At 36.7% G+C, this 20,750-nt stretch overlaps 1 protein-coding gene across 1 annotated transcript; it reads right to left on the reverse strand.

Moving 5' to 3' along the window:
- Nucleotides 1-30: 30 nt before the first annotated feature.
- CCDC152 (coiled-coil domain containing 152) lies at nucleotides 31-13,566 on the reverse strand. Its single transcript, XM_070934560.1, has 8 exons — nucleotides 13,504-13,566; nucleotides 12,548-12,653; nucleotides 9,525-9,593; nucleotides 8,549-8,613; nucleotides 6,683-6,785; nucleotides 3,312-3,439; nucleotides 1,607-1,693; nucleotides 31-153 (listed from the first exon to the last, which is right to left on the reverse strand). Exons 1-8 carry the CDS (start codon nucleotides 13,564-13,566, stop codon nucleotides 31-33), a joined length of 744 nt encoding a protein of 247 aa, XP_070790661.1.
- Between the last annotated feature and the right edge of the window lie 7,184 nt (nucleotides 13,567-20,750).

Below are 20,750 nucleotides of genomic sequence, written 5' to 3' on the forward strand. Positions count from 1 at the left end.
CTAAGTAAAACTTGTGGTCTCATGTTATTCTCAAAATTGCCGTAGTTTAAAATTGCAATCTTTACGTTTATTGAGCTTTTCTTCTAAGTCTTTGATAGTATTTCGAAGAAATTCAATTTCTTTGTTCTTTTCTTCTTGAAGATGCTGGAGCTTCTACAAAAACAAATAATTTAAAAAATCATACCCTCTTATACCTGTACATGAAAAAGTGTGTATGTGTATCCCTATTTCCAGAAATGTATACACATACACAAATTGAGATGCTTCAGAGATATTGATGTGTTTCATGACTTAGTTTCTAAGAATCAGAAATATTTATTCTGTCATAGACCAACAAAAAAATAAGAAAATCATAACTATTCTAAAATATTTAAGGATTAGACCAGACAACACAGCGTACTGTGCAGATTATAGAACAGTACATGGCTAAGGTCAAAGAAGTCAAATCAGATTGATCTGATAATAACTAAGATAAAATAAGTCAAAACAATCAGGCTGTTTAGTAAAGCATGGGAATAAGGATTCCTGGTGAGTATCTGCATAGAGGAATAATTGCATGTTATATCATTTCAATTATTCAATTATTTTTCCACCTCAATTTACTTATCTAAATTCTTAAAGACAACTCAAATCAGTGGCCCTACCAAACAGAAACAATAAGGGGCATTTCTCCATAGCCCTGGCATTCAAAATATTCTATAGCTACTACATGAGGGACACCTGCTAAACCCACCTATCATTAAACCCACTCCCTTCAGGTGGTCAATGAGTAAGCACAAAAAAGTCCGTCCCAGTCAGTGCCTCTGTCTCCATTTTGCTTTACCAGGAGAAAATGAGAACTGTTAACACCCTGCTAGCTGCTATACCTCTCAAATCACCTCGGAATGAGAAGGAGATGGTGGCAAAGCACCTTGAAGCCTTGCTATAGGAAAGTAATGGGGAGGAAAAGCTTAAGATGGGAGTTCACATCAATGGGAAATGTGTAGTTACATTGCTGCATAAATGCTTAATGGTATCCTAACAGCCACGTGTGCAAAGGGCCTAAAGTTATAGAGCAGAAGAAATTGAAGACATTCAAGAATCTTAATAGCAGTAACTACTACAGGTTTTCAATAATTTTGGATATTTTCCTTCCAAAGGCTAATCTCTATTTGCTCCCCTGTTAATGGTAACAATAGTTGATTAAATTTGAGAAGAATTGTATTTCCCAGTTTTTTACTTTAGGAAAAAGTTTATGTTTAAATGAACTATCAATACTAAAAATGTGACACTATGGAGGAGCCTTTTACATTTTTTCAGGGCTATGAAATAAATGGATGACTTGGAGGCAACCTCCCCCTGCAAATGGATCTCAGATGAAAGAAGCATTTATAGAACTTCTCTCTCTCTTTTTTTTTTGAAGTAGCTCTTTAGAATGTTTTCCCCTCACCCTCATCCCAGCGGAAGACACTGGTTAAAACAGAATTTTTATTATATTTGGAAATTGATATAGCTACCCATCTCATATATGTGACTATATGTAAACAGAGTAGGGCAAAATATCTGCAGTCAGATCATCTTAACACTTAAACCACTTTACATTTTGGAAAACAATTAAAACACTTACCTTTCTATAGATATTTTGAGGGAGTCCTGGGGGGTTAGCCTGTACTTTCAGTGTTTTGGTCTGCAGCCTTTCCAGTTTAGTATTGAACTGATTAAAAAAAAAAGATTTAGCCTATTGATAAAAATGTAAATGAGAGGAAAAGCTTCTCTGAAATTAATGCTATTTTAATGATGTACAAACAACCTGGCTAAGATTGTTCATATTAACACAGGGAAAACAGACTCCCATTTGACCATGAAGTACAAATGGGAAAAATTGGCTCATTATCATCACATGGTATTATCAATTTTAGAGAGCTGTTACAAAGATAATGTAAAAATAGAATTTCCTCAGAAAATTCAAAAAAGCAAAGTATAAGTGTAATACAGATAAATTCCTTGTGTGTCCAATCACACTTGGCCAATAAAGAATTCTAGTCTAGTCTAGTCTATTCATGTGATTAAAGATGGCTTAATTGACTGGATAATGTATTTGTTTACTGCTCAGAGCTGAAGACTGTAGAAAATGGTGAGGGAAAGTGCAAGTATAAGAACAAAGAAAGAAAGATATTAAGGCTGTAATCCTAATAAACTAGCAACAATTATGGTATCAACACAAACTCTTAAAGGCATGAATATATTTCTTTTAGTGCTATGGAGCATAAAATACTTTACAATAACTTTTTGTTTACTACCTTCTGGGGAAAAAAAAGGAATCAAAACATGAAATAAAAGCATACATTTGCCATCTTAATGTTAAACTTATTTACTAACATTAACTGGATATCATCTGCACTCCAAAGATATTTCATTCCAAACAGTAGATGACAATCACTCCTCCCTCAACAGGCCTTCATATCAATGGTTTAGATCCACATCCCTGCTCCCCCACCATTTCTTCAGCCAGCCAGAAAGGGCAAGGGTCAGGTATGCAAGTAAAGGAACTAAAGTTAGAAAGAACCCTGTCAACTTCTTCAGAAGTCACCGTCTTAAAAACCTCCCAGGCAGCATTGCAAGACACTGTTTTAGCCAACTCACTGACTCTTGCCCAGCCAGCTTCTAGCTTATTCTGAATCATGTTAATTTACAATCTGAGACCCAATAATCTATGGTGCAGGATCTCATGGCACTGCACATGCTAATAAAGGAGGTTACGAACTAATATCTATGGAGATTCTCAATCATCCAGGTCATGGTTGTCCCAAAGGTGCTTTTTTTCAAGAGACAACTGGACTTTCTGGTGAAAGAAAATCCAGTTGCCTCTTGACAAAAGCACCTTTGGGATTGTGAATTAATAATTCTAAGTATGCAAAATACTTTTTACAATTATAGAAACTATATGTAATAATGAAAAAAACCTAGTAATAATTTAACTGATATTCTCAACCTTAAATAAATCTCAGAACAAATCTCAACAGACTTAGAAAGACACCATTCCTGAGATATCCTCACTGATGTTCTGATCCCAAGTTAGTAAGAGAAAATATTCTTTGTGACAGCTCTGGCAAAAATGAATCTGAATTGAAAATGATGAAATATGAAAAACGTAACATGAATGCATACTGAAATCATATCAGTTTCTACCTTAAATTTATTCCTTGTCAGGTAGTTCTTTTAATTTTGTAAAATGCAATGTTTTGATTTTGATCCACAATTTATAATAAATTATCAATGTAGCATATCTCTTGTTATTCTGGCATATTCTCAGGGTGTCATAGATGGCATACCTCTATTTGTAATTTGATTATCTCATTCTGCTTTTCCTTTTCTTGAGCTTTCAGTTGTTTAGTTAGTTCAAAAATCTCTAGATTTTTCTTCTCCATTAGTTTCTTATGCTCTTCCATGTTGCTTTCAACTAATGCAATTGTTAATATACACAAAATTAAAAGTAATGAAGCAAAATCATTAATTAATGATTTTAAGCATTAATTTTAGCATTAATCAAATAGAATTATATACTTTATTATTTTAATGTCATCATAATTAACAACAACAATAGTTCACCATAAGAAATTTCAGAATTTTCAGTCTTCATTAATTCCCAAATGGCCTTCACCAAGTGGGGCTTGCAGAGGAGGTTTTCATAGCATTTCTACCATGACTAAGTGCACATTCTGGCCTCAACCCCTTTCACTTCATAAAATTAGGATACCATAAACTGTATCCTCTGGGAAAATTTCATACATTTTGGACAGATCAAATCTATTAATAGTAGTTGGTCATCCAAGTATGGGTGGTAAGCGATACAGGATTTTGAAAATGAAAACTAGCACTTGGAATTGCATCTGGAAGCTTATTGGGAACCAATGCAAAATAAGTGTAATAGTGATTAACAATAGTCAATAACTGGGCCACTGCCCCCATCTACAACACATTGCAGAAGTCTACCTTCCTGGTGGTGAGGTCCTCTCACTAAAAAATGGGCTGCAGCTGATACGTCCCAGGAGAAGCTGAGCAAAGCTTCTCCTATTTATAACTTCCACTGGTCATTCAGGAGTAATCAGAAGTCCAGGAGGACCTACAAACTGTGACCTACTTCCTCAAGGGTGATGCCATCCCTCAGGAAACAAGAATGGAATGAACAGAAAACTACAAAGGACAATCAGTAACTCCATCTTGCTAGGATTCAACTTTAGCCTCTTTCATACCATCCAGATTGCGGCAACATACTGACATTGGGATAAGTGCCATCCGCAGCGCAGGCTGCGTATATCAAGCTGAGTATAATAAATAAAGGGGAGGTAGGATGAGCATGAATACTTCCTTCAAATGGTAAGAGTCATATTTACTTCTCTGGAGTCAACAGACCAAATTCATCTCAAATAACAGAACTAAATGATGCCATAGTCACCAAATCAGACTCTGCCCAGGAGAAGTCAAGATTGATAAATCTGGGTGACTTAGTCAACAAAATGTTGAGTAAAATGGTCAACAATGGTCACTGGGGATTCTTCCATTCATCCTCCTTTAACAGGGAGTTTGTTATGTTAAACAAGGCTGATGATCAACAGCCTATTGATGCAATAAGGGAGAAGTTAAAACACTTTTCCATTCTTTCACTTTCACTGACACTTGAGCTTGTAATCTTGGTCAATCAAACTTACATTTGACCTTTCTCTGTTTTACGTGTCATTTCTAATGCTTCATTTTCATTTTCATTTTCATTTTCATTTTCAATGCAATCAAGCATACTTCTATAACAAAATTAGATTAAATATTTTGTAACAAAATTAGATTTTGTTAACACATTTTGTAATAAAATTAGATTTTTGTAACAAAATTAGATTAAATATTTTGAAAATAATGTGCATTCACTCTGCAAAATAAAGTCCTTCTGAAGTCACGGGAGAAGCCCAAATACTTCAGTATTCTTCATATCTTCTTCATGTCTCCATATCATAGAGAACATGTCGCCACAATTAGCAGTTGTCCGGGAACTGGAGAACTAAGTGGTAGCACATTCTATCCTCATCCATCTGCCAAGGGGGCCAAGAGCCACTGGGGGGACTGTATACCTTGCTTCCCAGAAAAAACATACTAGTAAGTAGAAGACAATCTGGATCCCTACACTAGCTAAAGCAAAAGCAGCTGTTGTTGCAAGCTTGCTTGTCTCCTCCCTGCCAAACAGAAAATCAGATCCTATTTTTACAGTTGCTTTGGGGTCAAGAGTAGAAAATCACTTAATTCTTGCTGTCTCCATCAGCTATCCATGAAGGACTACCAACTGCTGCTCAGAGACTAGCTTGGTCTGAATTGGGAGTAAATTATAGCAATACATTTTGTTGCAAACATGAAGAAATCCTCCCTCCCTCCTCCCTTTCACTTGAATATTTTCTTTACTGTTTTTAAGCAGAAGCAAAGTTTGTTTTTTAGATGATGTAAAGTTTTTTTATGACACAATTCGTATTGAAAGGCAGGACGAACAAATTGTGTTACCCATTTGAAACTGCCTAATTTGCTAGAATGGAAAATAAGTTATTAAAGATGTGCAGAGCATACTGTACATGTAGAGCTTTACACTTACTCTCTTTTTCAGTTGGAAAGAGATATTTTTAAAATACTTGATAGGATAGGATAGGATAATTTTATTTCTATACCGCCCCTCTCCCGAAGGACTCGGGGCGGTGTACAGCCAGGTAAAAACACAATACAAATATCACAATTTAAATTTAAAAATTATTAAAAGTATTACATTCAAGGCCAAATAGCTAAAAAACCCAAACATTTAAGAATTCCGAATTTAAAACTCAACTATGAAGCTAGCCCTGCCTGTTGGAAGAGCAGAGTCTTAAGAACACAGCGGAAAACTCGGAGGTCAGAGATCTTGCGTATGTCCGGGGGCAGTTCATTCCAAAGGACAGGTGCCCCCATAGAGAAGGCTCTCCCCCTGGGTGTCGCCAGCCGACATAATTTGGCCGACGGCACCCTGAGGAGTCCCTCTCTGTGGGAGCGAACTGGTCGGTGGGAGGCTATCAGTGGCAGAAGGCGGTCTCGTAGGTACCCAGGTCCTGAGCCATGGTGCGCTTTAAAGGTAGTAACCAGCACCTTGAATCACACCCGGAAGACCACTGGGAGCCAGTGCAGCTTGTGCAGGAGAGGTGTTACATGGACGCAACAAGTTGCACCCATAATTACCCACGCGGCCGCATTCTGGACCAATTGGAGCCTCCGAGTGCTCTTCAAGGGGAGCCCCATGTAGAGAGCATTACAGTAGTCCAGCCGGGAGGTAACAAGGGTGTGAGTGACTGTGCACAAGGCGTCCCGGTCCAGAAAGGGACGCAACTGGCGAATCAGGCGGACCTGATAAAAAGCCGCCCTGGCCACGGCCGTCATATGCTCTTCTAAAGACAGCCGTGCATCCAGGAGGATACCCAGATTGCGAGCCCTCTCTGTGGGGAGGTAGAGATTCACCCCCTATAGACAGCGATGGCGTCAGCTGACTATACCGGGACGCCAGTAGCCACAGCCACTCGGTCTTGGAAGGGTTGATTCTGAGTCTTTTATTAATGAAAAATAATTTAATAGTGCACTCAATGAAGGCTATGCCTTACACTCTGTATCTCTCAAACACTGTGTACACATCATCTGTTATGCTTACGTTGCTTGTTCATGTTGCTGTGAAGTTTGTTCTGTTCGTGGTTGTGTTCCTTCTCCTTGTTTTTTATTTCTATAATGAGTTTATCAACCATATTTTCATGTTCCTAGGAATTTATTGAAACATTTAAGTCTTTGCAATTGATTTATCTTAATATAATTTTCACTCAATGTACTCCTGCAAATTGCTTTTTTTTAACTGAAACTTTAAATTGGGTTCATCAGGGATTCCTTTAGCATTGGGATCATTCTGGCACCTATTGGTCACTTTAGTTGGTGGGGGCATACCTGAATCCTCTGGTTCCTGGACATGGTTTTCCAGAGCCATGGGCAGATGGAAAGTGCAATTCTTTTAAACTGGGCTCTCCTCCTGTAACTTACCAGTAAAACAATCCCTATTTTGGAAAACTGAATCAACCAAAACAAGACTTGACTAAAAGTGATGGGGAACAGGCAGTGTGTATGAGAGAGTGATGGTGGATGAAGGGGTGGATGAAGACAAGGAGCTAATTTTCTTTGTTGGTTCACAGTGCAATCCTCCTATCAGCTGTGATTTGGGCTTCTTTTGAACATAGGGTATAGATCTGTCAAAATCTGCCTCCCCTCCCCCTCCCCCTGCCACGTTGAGGAGAATGACAAGCTAATTCTTTCCTGTTAGCTGGTGGGGCCTGGTGGGAGAAGAACTAAGCCAAAAGAATTTACCAATCCTTGTCCTTAACACACCCTCCAGATTGTAAAGAGAATAGCCCTATTTAGCAGTATTATGCCTGTAGCAAATCTTATGCCAGTATCTTTGGATAGCATTTTAACTTGGCTAGAAGGAAGTACTCAATGCCTTCTTCAAATTCCACTCTCTTCAAGAGAGACCAAGCCAGTCTTAAAGCAACAAAAATCCTCTCACTCCAAACAAAAAGAAAACAATTTGCAAACCTTTCCCTTCCATGAGGACATTGCACAAAGAAAAACAAGTAGCAGGGTGCCAGTATGCAATTCACTGACTCCCTGCTGAAGAGGAAGTAATGATTCAAGTCTTGTCAATTTATGTTTCTTTGATCTGAATTACTAGGCTTCAGGGTTTTACAGGCAAAAGAGCTAGGAGGTAAATCCTTTAATAGTGGAATCAATAGGAATGCATGCATTTGTCTGATTGTATTAAAAACAAATCTAAATTGTTGTAGAGAAGCAAGTCTTGCTTCCCCTTTATCAGTTATGAACAGTTTGCAACTTCAGGAAGTAAGGTGAGGCTTCTTGACAACAGGAAAACAGACTGTCCACAAACTCTGCAGAGTTTATCATTGCAAATGAAACCATGATGTGTGTGTATGTGTGTGATTTCAGAAATACTTGCAGTTCACCCAGAAATAAATCCATTCAGCCCCTTCTATGTTCTAATAAAATAATTTTCCAAGGCTTTTTAACTGGAAATTGGACATAGATTTGCACTCAAACATTATGCTTTAGTGGTAAAGGGCAACTTTTCCTTTCTCAACAGTAAAGATGCTTGTATTTATGCAATTCATAATTGCCTTAAATGGCATAAAATGTAACATGCAAATTTTACCAATTTAAAATGTAGTATAATATATTGTTGCTCTTATGCACTTGCAAATAATTGTTCCACCACAGTTACAACTCCTGGAAACTGTCAGGAGCAAGTATAAAATTACCAGGAGACAAGGCTGGCTTTTAAAAATTTTATTATGAGCTGCAAATAAGACATTGGATTTTAATTCAACAATCTAATATGCTTGTATTTAAGTCATTAATGAACCATAGGGAAGATAGTAATGATTACTATAAAAATCAGAAAATAATCTGAAGACTCTCTAGAAGTCAGAAACAAGGGGTTTTGAAAACAGAGTGCTCCTACCTTTTCATGCGTCTTCAATTTCTCTTCTAAAATCTGGATTGTGTTTTCGAGCTTCTCATTTTCATCTATATAAGGATATTAACATTACAAAAGAAGAGTGATAAATAAATTCCCAACTATTTTGAACTCTAAAAAAAAATGGTAAAGATTCTTGACTTGAATGTCACTGATTTAAAACTGCAGGGTCATCCAAATTAAGGGGTTCTTGCATAAGAAAACAAGAGAACAAAAGGACTTTAAAAAACCCTGAATCTTTTCATTCTCATATTCTCCTTCAACTGGATATGCTGGCAAAATCGATAAGTACTGCCATAAAATAATATTTTTACTTGTTTTTATGGAGTAGAAATCTGGGAAAGGGGTTGCAAATCAGAGAGTGACAATCAAACTCTCTGAAAATATTTAAGAAACAACTTATTCTCTGAAGGATGGTTTAGATAGGAAAGATGCTTCTCTTGAAAAACATTCTGCCTGTGCTGTACTGAAAAATTGTGCATGGCTTGTGTTTTTTTTTTCTTCAAGGGTCAGGCATAAATTCTTCTGGCTATACAGGTAGTCCTTGACTTATGACCACAGTTGTGACCAGAATTTCCATCATAAGTCGTTGCAGTTCTAAATAGAGTCACCATGAGACTGAATGCAATTTTATGACCATTTGTACAGCAGTCATTAAATCAATCAAGCTTCCCCAACAGGTGTTTTTGCTGGAAACAGGTAAAAAAGCATACAAACTGTCATGTGACCATAGGATGCTGCAACTATTTGTAAATATGATCACACAAATTGTGATCATATGACTCTGGGGATGCGGTGATAGTTGTAAGGGTGACCAGGGTTTGTAAAGCACTTTTTCCAAGGCCATTGTGACTTTGAACTTTCGTTAAATAAATGGTTTTAAGTCGAAGACTACCTGTGCAGGATCTCCCTCTCAACCAAGAAAAATAGCATTCTACGAAATCAAATTGTACTTCTTTACCTCTCAGATTATATTGGTCCTCTATAGTTTGTTGAAGACCTTTAATCACATTCTGGAATGTAGCACAGTCTTTTAAAAAGAAAAGAAGAAAAGAAATTAATATATTTATTTTTAAGTTATTGTTATTTTTATAATTATGCTAATCTTTTAAAATTATTGCAATGAGGCATACATGCTTCCAAGATGGGTATAATGAAAGAAAACCCAAATTTGATATATGAACTATCATTTTTTTAATTTTAAGTTTGCTTATTTAAGTATCAGGAATTGTACTTAAAGTGGTATATTATCATATTCCAACTATCCTGCAATTGCAAATAGTGACCACACGATGGACCTCTGGTATCCTTCATTTTCAGACTATTTACTCATAACATTAATTTTAAAATTAAAATGTGAAATACTGCTTCTTAAAGAGTTCAGGGAATACAAATGTGGAGAACTTGAAGTCACATTATATTTTCCCATTCTGGAGAGATCTAAAAATGCCTAACAATTTCTATTAAGGATAAAGCATCACACGTTTGAATCTTCAATTAAATATTTTAGTGTTTCTGCTCCTTCTTCAGCCTTGGGCTTGCCTTGCATTTATAGCTGCCAAAATGCAGTTCAAGTAAAGCAATAACTACTACATCTTGGAACAATCCATTCATTATCTCAGCTTCTTTTATATAATTATTTCAGCATTTAATTTTTTAAAAAATATTTCTAATGAAAACTGAATCCTAACATTCAGGTATGATGTTGCACAATTTATATTCTTACCAGTAATCATTATATCACTTCATTTATCTAGCACTTATGTATTATTTCAAGATAGATCAACCAATTATAAAGTAACTAATTAAAAAGCATTTCCAATAATTGGTTCCTTTCAATACATATATTTATGGAAAGTCTACAGAAGTAGGTATTGTCTTTAAAAAGCATTATCTTTCACAGAGAATGCTTCTTCCAAGATGAAGCTTGCTATAAAATCATAATGCATGAATTTAAAAAAAGGTATCTCAAAACTAGGCTGATCTGAAAATGTTGGGCCTGCTTAGTGATTAAACAGAGTTGGGTCTGCTTAGTGGTGGAATGAAATATCGCCAGGAAAAAGTTAGCAATTAATTATCATTGCTGATTGTGTATTAATGATTAATAATGGTTAATAAATTTTAATTAATGATAATTTTAATTTGTTAATTTGTTGGCTTAACACATAATGCAATTCTCAACCTGTCTTCAAATGTATAAGGAACTAAAATTAGACACACTGAATGATCACTTATTTTGCAAAGGAGTAATCCATGTTCAGATGATTATATATTAAAAATAAAATCATGATTAATTTTAAGCTTTAAAACTAAATTACGTAATATGTTACTATAAAATGAAGAGACTACATTTGGTTAGAAAATTCATTACTCTGGACAAATATATTATTTAAATCTGCAATTCTGCACACTTTTGTTTGTAAAGAAAATTCAATGAATTTAGTTGGACTTCTCTTTTTCTTTTGAATAGTTTAGATTTTTGTATATTTATTGTTTGCTATTTCTTAATGTTTTAAGTTAATTTATTAGATCTGATTCTCTTTTGAGCCTAATGTCACCTTTCTCCTTTGAAATGGCACTCTTCCTAAAATTGGATTGCCCTCACCCTCCAGGTTGGAGTTCAAACCCATTAAAGATCTGGCCATCCCATAAGGCCTTTAAGGATTGATACATATGCTATGGTTGGAGTCTGTTCTATAATGGAGTCATTCATTATGTTAGTTTTTTCCGTTGTTGCTCCTTATGGTAGAATGAGAGAACATGATTGTTATGTTGGTTATGTTTAATGCTTTAATTCTTTTTACTATATACTGAGATTATAAGCTGTGTATAGTTGGTTATAACTGAAATGGCATATGGCAAATGGCCCGGCATGTCAGAAAAGAGATATAAATAAGTAAATTAATAGTTATATATAAAAAAGGGCTTCATTCTTGAGGTAGCTTTGGAGAATCCTTTTCTGCAGCCTCTGCAAACCACATGTGTCTTACAATTTTCAGAGGCTTTGAAGACTACATGAGTTCTGGAGGATCCAAGGGCAAGAGCACATTCCATTCTTGTGCGATCTCCACACCCTCTGAAAATTGCACAAGATTGTGCAATTTTCAAATATAATGTACTTTTAATAATACTTGCTGTCTAGTGAATGCTGTATGTCACCCAAATGTCAGTCCTGTCACCTTTGACACCTTTGACACATGTGTCATAGGTTCACCTCCACTGTCCTACAGTAATTAGCAAATGCCCAACTATTTTCTAGCACGGTATATCTATTATGATAGTATGCAGGGTGCTTGCATTACAGAGGCCAAGGTGGAGAGAAGGGAACTGCTTTCAGATGGAGCAACATTAGCTTGCATCACAGCAATACAACTGGCATGAAGAAAGAGCAAAATAGTATGTATGACTATAGATAGCCAATTTGGTACAGTGTTGACCAGGTTACAAACTGGGAGATCATGAATTCTAATCCTTCCTTAGCTCCTCCCTCTCAGCCCTGAGAAACAAGCAATGGAAAACCATTTTTGAAAAACATAGCCAAGAAAACTGCAGGGACTTGTCCAGGCAGTCTCTGAGAATTGGACATGACTGAATGGAAGAAAAAGAAAAGTATGATTATGACAGCAGTTCCATGTCTAAAGATTTAAGGCTTAGTTACTGGACTCTTTTCATTCACCTGCTAGCAATATCCAGAGCCATTCTAAAGTGGCAGTGAACTTCATTCCCCAAAGGATCCAATTACTTTCCAATTTTAAATAGTGAAAATGTATAGGGAAGTGCTCTTCCCACTACAAAAGCCCTATGCTTTGAATGCCATCTCCTTTGGTGCTGGTGCAATAACAAAGTTCATTGCCACTAGCCAGAATATTGGGGCTGCTCTGCTGTTGGACTACCTTCACTACACAAAGATAGTATCCACACACACATTTTATCGGTTCCAGCACATGTCTGGTGGTAAACACTGCCAAGGAAATGAATGCTTACCTTGTTTAGCCATTTCTTCCTTTGACTGGCTAATTGTCATCAATTTATTTGTTTTGTCCAACTCAAGATTCAGAAGATGATTTTTTCCATGAAGTTCTGATATTTTCTGTAGGAAATTATTTGAATTGCAAATGAAACCTTTTGTTTGAAGTATCCTTCCTAGCTCCTCAATTATTCTGACAGAAAATCTTTTTAAAAAATACACGTTGAATGTTTGCTGATATTTGGTCAAGCATTAGAAATCTGAAAGCATGACCCTTAAAAAAAAGCAGAATGATCTTGGATGTGTTTCATAGAGAATGGTGAATTTAAAGTGACTGATAGCCATTCTGAAACTTGAATATTCAAATACTGAATACTGACTGAATAAAACACTAATAACATTTGTTATCTGATTATTGGGATTCAGGAAAGGGATTTTGTTAGCTTTTTTCCAGAGATTATTTTTGAAAAAATGGAGTCCAAGTGTCCTTTATGAAGCTAAATTGTCCATATTTTCTACTGACCTATGGGTTTTCCTCCTGAAGATTAACTCATTATATTAAAAAGTTAAGTGAAAAAATAGCTCCATAATGTGGAGAGAAAACAATTAGATCCAGTTTATGACAGAAACCGGGGAAATCAGTTCCTGTCTCTACTACAAATTAAAAAGCATTTTCAGTTGAAAATTTAATTGACTTGAAGAGCTGAATCTCCTAAATGAGCTCAGAGCTTATGCAACACCTTACTACATCTACTTCATTTTTCACAAGTGTAATTATCAAGAGTTCTATTCCACTGCATAATCAGACCCATAACGAAAGGGACTTCAAAGGCATAGTGAAAGAAAATATTTATATATTTAATTTATATGCCACTCATCTTGCTATCCAAAATGACTCTTAGTGAGTTGCTAACTTTCTAGGGAAACATTTAAGAATTTGGGTATATTATTGTTTTTCTGTTTGATTTTTTACCATTTCTATATGTGAGAAGTCCTCTAAAAGTTTGTCAAGATCCACCACACTGGTTTTCTTCATGTTGCAATTGCTTGACAATTTGCTGTATATCAAAGAAACATATGTAATATGTATAAATTTAGTTATCTTAAGCATAATGGTCTACTCCTTTGTCATGTGAGAAGCAATTTCCATGGGGAGAAATAGCATTTTTTTAACATGGTAAGAAGTGCCATAGTTAAAATGTAAAACATATAGTGGTGCCTGCATTCTGTGATCTGCATGCACAAATGTTACAGTTATTTTTGTAGACAAGGCCATGAACTGTATTCAGCAATGCTTAATCTTATATTGTTAAATATGCTAACAATATTACCATTTTCTAAGTATGTTTAAGATTTATGTCTTAGACTCAAGTATCAACATCAAGAATATTAAAATGTCATGTTTGGGTTAAATAGCTCTGTTTGCATAATTTCAGTTTGCCTATATACTGTTGATATTTCAAACTCTTCCCAGTTATAAATTCATCAGTGTATTTTTATTTATTAAATTTATATGCCAGACATCTCACTATTGAAGCAACTCTGCTTATGTTATTTGTCAAGTCTGTCTTGTGTCATGCTAAAAAAAAGTGTTGTTCCTCAGTTTGTTGAAAGATGTAGGTTAGTCAAGATAATTTCTTATGCAGAAGAGCTTTCCCAGGGAGAAAATATTAAAATGCTGCTTTGAGCATTAATATTTTCTCTGATTTGGCTATGACTAGCTATGCAAAGTCTGTTTTTTTTAAAGTAACTGAAATTTGGACAGTTGTAAATAACATTTTCAGTCGATAATAATTTTGCCTTTAGGGAACCAAAAAAATTGGCAGGGTTTTTTTTTTTTTTTTGGTAAACTCAGCTGTTATTTTTGTGTGTATAAACATTATAGATTGCAATGTATTGTGCCATTCTTATCTTTTAACTGCAGGCTAGGCTGTTGTAGAGAAGTTCCCAAATTCCCATCTAGCATTTAGTCAACATTGGTAAATTATTACATTTCTTGAATAACATCTTCTATAATATAATATATGCATTGCTTTTTTCTCTACTTTGAGCTGCTATCTAAGTATCTAGGCCCTGAAAGCAGGATATAAACCTACAGTATTGATAAATATGTTTACAAATTAAAACAGTAAAAGAGGAACAAAAATGTTCAGCAGGATTATATCACCAATTTCTATGTATCTTGGGAAAATGGTGTGTCACTTCAAAGTTATGTTTTAAAATTAAGTTGCACTTAAGCTGAGGAAAAAACGGTGTGTGTGAGTGATAATTCTGTGAGAGAAAGACATATGTATGTCTCTAGATGCATCACTATTTTTTGTACTTATTTCTGAAAAAAATAGTTGGAGATTATGTTTAATTTGTAAATAAAGAAGTTATGCCTTGTCCCTGCTGGTTTTTATTATTAAAGTATCTCTTGAAGGCAGAAGAGCAGGCCAAGTCTATTATTTAACCGTTAGTTGGCAATCCCGTCTCTGAAGGAAAGTATCTGAATATATATTTGAAGTGAATGGAAAATAAGTTGATAATATGAGCCATAGGATGCACATTGCACAGTGAGGAGTTGTGTATATTAAGAGAGAAGGCAAGAAGCTTTGAAGGCCGATGGGCTTAATTTTTATGTGGCATCATAAAGTGACACACAAACCAGCGATAGAAACCACCCTGAAACTGAACTGTCCGGCAGGGAAAGATCCAGCCGAGGACACTGATTTATGGAACATACCACTCATCATCCAGAATGGGGGGGAACGACACACACACTTTGTTTTCCCTATGCTGTCCCAATGGTTGAATGACCCACGTAGTGAAATGCCCCAGGATTTGGGGAGATCCTTCTGCAGTTTTCTTAGGGGAATTAAATAAACTGAATCTTCTCTGGAAGCAACCTTGTACTTATGCAGAGAAGGTGACATAAGTCAAGCAAAACAAATATTACAAAAAAAAAAAAAATTCCCCACTGCTCTTTTGGAAGAAAAAGGAAGCAATTGTATAGCCAAGGGAAGGTTCTGGCCAGAAACCTATATTAATTAAAATGATTAATTTATATAATTTCCTTTCCTTTCCTTTCCTTTCCTTTCCTTTCCTTTCCTTTCCTTTCCTTTCCTTTCCTTTCCTTTCCTTTCCTTTCCTTTCCTTTCCTTCCCTCCCCTCTCTCCTTTCTTTTTCCCTTCCCTTTCCTTTTCCTTCCCTTTCCCTTCCCTTCCCTTCCCTCCCCTCCCCTCTCCTTTTCCCTTCCCTTCCCTTCCCCTTCCCCTTCCCCTCCCTTTTCCTTTGCCTTCCCTTCCCTTCCCTTCCCTCCCCTCGCCTTCCCCCCCCCTCCTCCTCCTCTCCTCTCCTCTCCTTTCCTTATCAAGCAGAAGAATTATAATATTTGCAGATGGTGGGAAACTGTCTGTTAGAGGCCTACCAGCTGTGCAGCTATTAAAAACCCAGAAGCACTGCTAGATGAAGAAAATGTGACTATATCTGAGTAGAGGAAGAAATTATATTTATTAATGGACTTTAGGGTAAAGACCAAGGCTCCAAATTCAACCGCTAATTTTTCAAAAAGTGTTAAATGCATGTGTTAACTGTATGATTCATAAATTAAATAATACAGAATAGGAGTACACGGCATTCTAAACACCAAAACACAATTGTGGTGTTTATGCAACCAAAATAAATTTATAACCTAAGCAAAATATAAATTTGAATATATTTATATTAATTTATTATTAATATAGAAACGAAACTGAAAGCAGAAAAAGACCCAGTGATCCATTGAATTTTCCCTTTGAGTTTTTTTATTTTCTTTTTTATTATTTTTATTATTCATTTTTATATTATTATTATTATTATTATTTATTTATTATTATTATTATTATTAATAATAATAATAATAATAATAATAATAATAATAATAATAATACAGTATTTTTATTTGTTTCTTATTGGTTCATCACACAGACAGTCAAATATTCTACCTATCGAGTCAGAGCTAAAGAAGCTTCTTGAATGAGAAGCGAAGCGACTTCAAGGAAAAAGAAAAGTCTAGTTGCCTTCTGAAAAAGCACTTTTGGGACACCTATTGAATCCTTCCCAAGGACCTAGGATTGGCAGATTTTATTTTGTTTGTTTTATTTTATGTATTTATTTATTTTTAATTTCCGTTGGATGATAGACATGCATTTATCACAAACATGTTTGAACTCAGTTGCTGAGTTTAAAATTTTAATATAGTAATAACAAATACATTATGTTATGGCTTTAATGTGATCTATTTCACAAAATATTCTAAAACAAAAATTACAAACTACCACAAACTACCAAACCTACTTTAGCTTAGAATCATAAAAATAGGGCTGGAAGAGATATTAGAGGTCTTCTAGTCCAACCCCTTGCCCAAGGCAGGAGTCCTTATACCAATGTACGATCCTGAACAAATGATTGCCCAATCTTTCCTTACAAAACCTTCAGTGATGGACCACCCACAATTCTGGGAGCTTAGTTTAATGCCTTTTGGAACCCAACTAGGGTATTCAGACAGGGTGGTACCAGGGCAAAAAAGTCGAGATGATCAAAACCCCAACTCTTTAGATATGTTGCACACACATAAAAAAGGCTGTGGCATTGATCGCACAATCACGGCTCCCATCTTGATTCTTTGACTCCACTCCCAACAGGTGATCCTCTTCATCATGACAATGTTTGGGCTGTATTTTGTCAAATATTTTAATTTTTCCTTTCTTTTACAATTGCACCTCCATCCCCGCACAAAGGGGCACTTGCAGGGAAAGGTTTTAAAAAGTCAAGATGCAACCACAACAGGCCAATTGAAGCTCCATAGATTTTTACATATGTTGCATGCAAAAGGTGCTTTAAAAAGGGATAGGGTTTCAATTACACAATCATAGCGGCCATTAAGTTTTTTTTACCTCTCCTGCAGACACCCTTGTCATCACCGATGTCTAATGTTGCCCATTGGCATCATATGCACATGCATTTTTTCTCTCTTTAGGCACAGTCAGATATTGAGCGGATTCAGAATGGAAACTTCACAGCACTTGATTTGTTAAAGAATCTCCACCTTTTCTGTTGTTCTTTAGGGTTGGGTCACTGATTCTTGGGGCTCTGGGGCTGTTCGGATTTGCTTCTACAAAAACAATCTATTCATAAATGAGGAATCTATAATACAGGGAAGAAGATTGCATGATGCATAGATGCCTCCTGAAATAAGTACCAATGGAAAACATGACATGCAGAGAATAGGAGCAGGGGAAAATAAATAACTCTTGTATGTATGTGTTGTGGTCCGCCAACGGCCTGTGGACCTGGCAGCAGAGTCGGCAGTGAGGAGGTTGGGGAGGAACATGGGTCAGTCCTGGAGTCTGGGGAAGGCTCGGACAAGGGCTCTGCGTCGGAGGCAGAGAAAGGGCCATCTGGGAGGTACATGCTGCCTCCGGAGCCTCCAGAGTCAGACCTCAGCGAGGCAGAGGAACAGAGGGAGCTTGTTCCCAGTGCGCGCATGCACAGAGCTGCCAAAAGGCAAGAACAGTTAAAACAAAAGGGATGACTCGGGAGTAGGGATTGGCCCCTCCCAAAAGACTTAAAACAGGAGCAAAGGTACGTGGGCCTTTGCAGGAAGCAATGTTAGGTTAAATGAGGACCCAGTTTGTGGGGGCAATAAGCTGACTTTGTATAAATATACAAAAGTATGAAGGCTATTGCTTAACGCACTGTAAGCCGCCCTGAGTCTCCGGAGAAGGGCAGCATATAAATCAAAATTAAAATAAAATAAAAATAAATAAATAAATGTTGTTAATTCTGTTCAGTTTAAAGTCTGAAGCTCTGTTTGATTCTGGACTCCATGTTGCTTTGCCAATTAGGTCTTTGGCAATGTGTCAAGGGAGATAAAGGTTATCAGCCTTATCCCGAAGGACTCTTTACAACTATTTAGGACTCATCTGTGAATGAACAGAATTCACAGCCGTTGAAATTAAAGAGGTTTTTGGGACTACTCGTGTGTTTTACTGACTCAGGAAGCCTAGGTCCAAACAGTATGAGGATATGTGAGAAGGCAAAATATAGAGATCATGTTTTTAATTCAGTGTAATGGTTTATTGACTTCAAGTCTTCTGTGTTTGTGTATTGTGTATTGTCTTATGGCCTCAAGTCACCACCTAATAGGTAATCAGCTCTAAATTATGAAGAGGTTTTCTCACAGCCTAAGAACTGTCAGTTACCATTACAGTTGCTAGCTCTATTTTCAATGATCCGAGTGCCACATTTGTACTCAAAACTACTCCTTGGGTTAGCTGGCTAATTGGGTGGTGTTGTTTTTTTGCATTCTTAGCACAAGAAGAGGGAATAGAGCTGCAGTTTGGTTTAGTGATTAAGGCACCGAGCTAAAAACTGTGTTCTTCCCCCCACCTCACATAGGCAGACACATGAGCAAAAGACGTCTACCAGTAATTTATTTTTACAAGCTGACCTGAATCCTTTGGCAGATAAAAGTTCTGGCAGCTACTTTCCGAATGCCTGCCAAGTTTCTTATCACCTCTAGAAACAGGAGTCAGCATATCTGTAGTCCGTTGCTGGGGCAACCAAGAGTTCACAAGGCACAAGAGTAGTCAGAAGTCATTCACAAAGTCCAAGCCTTAATTCTGAAAGATATCCCATCCGAAGTTCATGATATGCAGTTTTTGTCCGTCACAGAGCCTGCAGAGCAACCCCACCCACTTTTATCCCCTGTGGGGCATGGCTCAGTGACTCAGCAATCTCTGGCCCTTCCACACCTCTTCCTTTGCTGCGCACACCTCTCCCTCTGATGCTGCTTGGGATCAATCCAAGATTGATCTTCATCACTCCCTATTAGTGGGTACTCCGACATGCCTTCCTCCTGGCCTTCAGCTGGAACCTGAGGCGTTGCCAGAAAGGAGGGTCCTGGAGAGGGAGGCCTTGTCAGTTCCTCCCATCACTTTCAGAGTCATCTTCCTCCACGAGGACAGGCTTGGGAGCCGGAGTCACAACAAACTGGGAGACTGAATTCTAATCCTGCCTTAGGCATGAAAGCTGGCTGAATGACTTTGCACCAGGCACTCACTCTCAGCCGAACTCACCTCACAGGGTTGTTAGTGGGGGAAAATAGGAGGAGAAAGGAATATTAGGTATGTTCACCACCTTGACTTATTTATATAAATAATAAAGGTGGGATAAAAGAAGGAAATAAGCTTGAATTTTCTCCAAATTTGAAAGAAATGAAAGAAGAATCAGCTGTGTTTTGTTGTAAGAGAAAGAGTGGACAAAAGTTTACTTCCTAAAGAACGCCATTTATTGGTTCAATCATTATAATAATGATTGTTTACAGCAAAAAAAGGTCCCCCAATCCTTATAGTTTGCTGTTTTAAAATTTATTTATTTATTTATTTATTTATTGGTTCGATTTATACGCCGCCCTTCTCCGGAGACTCAGGGCAGCTTACAATGTGTTAAGCAATATCCTTCATACTTTTGTATATACCTGCTTAGTAGGGCTTTCGGGCCCCCCAAGCGGTGTTCTTTTTTTTATATACAAAGTCAGCTTATTGCCCCCACAAGCCGGGTCCTCATTTTACCTACTGCAAAAGGATGGAAGGCTGAGTCAGCCTTGAGCCTGGTGAGATTTGAACTTGCAGTAATTGCAGGCAGCTGGTGCTACTTAATAGCACTTTAGTCTGCTGCGCCACCAAGGCAAAATCAGAGACCATTAACTGTGCTCATTACAATACATGTTTGCAAGCCTAAGAAATTAATGCTATGTTTTAATACTTGGAAATATTAAACGATACCAGAAGCAACTTCGTTAGGTTCAGGTTCAGGATTGATTAATTTAATGAATTCTAGGGAACAAATTTAATAAGTGCTAACCAGAGATTTTAATGACAAAGAACACAGAGATTAGATATTCCAAATGGCTGTTTACTTGCTGTTTAACTCTTGATATTGACAGACTCCCTGATTTGACTACTCCCTGATTTGTATAGAAACAAGTATTTTAGCAAAAATAACGAAGACTTTTTTTTTTCATCTTTAGCAGAAATCTGAGGGTTCTATCAATTTATTTAGATTCAAGATTATTGTCAGAAAAGAAGACATCCATTTACCTGGAATTCAAGACTAGGCTGTTTCTAAGTCACAAAACAGAAATAAATTACTGTACTAATTCAAGCAACAAACCTTTGGCTGTGCTTCTATTACACG

Source organism: Pituophis catenifer, unplaced genomic scaffold, assembly GCF_029215685.1.
Source record: "Pituophis catenifer annectens isolate HBS135680 unplaced genomic scaffold, rPitCat1.0.hap2 SCAF_2, whole genome shotgun sequence".
Lineage (NCBI taxonomy): Eukaryota > Metazoa > Chordata > Lepidosauria > Squamata > Colubridae > Pituophis > Pituophis catenifer.

Bases quoted from the DNA above. Each gene is read 5' to 3' on its own strand.
- CCDC152 (XM_070934560.1), bottom strand. From the start codon at position 13,566: ATGAAGAAAACCAGTGTGGTGGATCTTGACAAACTTTTAGAGGACTTC. The intron at 8,614-9,524 runs GTAAAGAAGTAC...ATCCTTATATAG, and splicing joins GGACCAATATAATCTGAGAG to ATGAAAATGAGAAGCTCGAA. The intron at 154-1,606 runs GTAAGTGTTTTA...TTGTTTTTGTAG, and splicing joins CTCAAAATATCTATAGAAAG to AAGCTCCAGCATCTTCAAGA.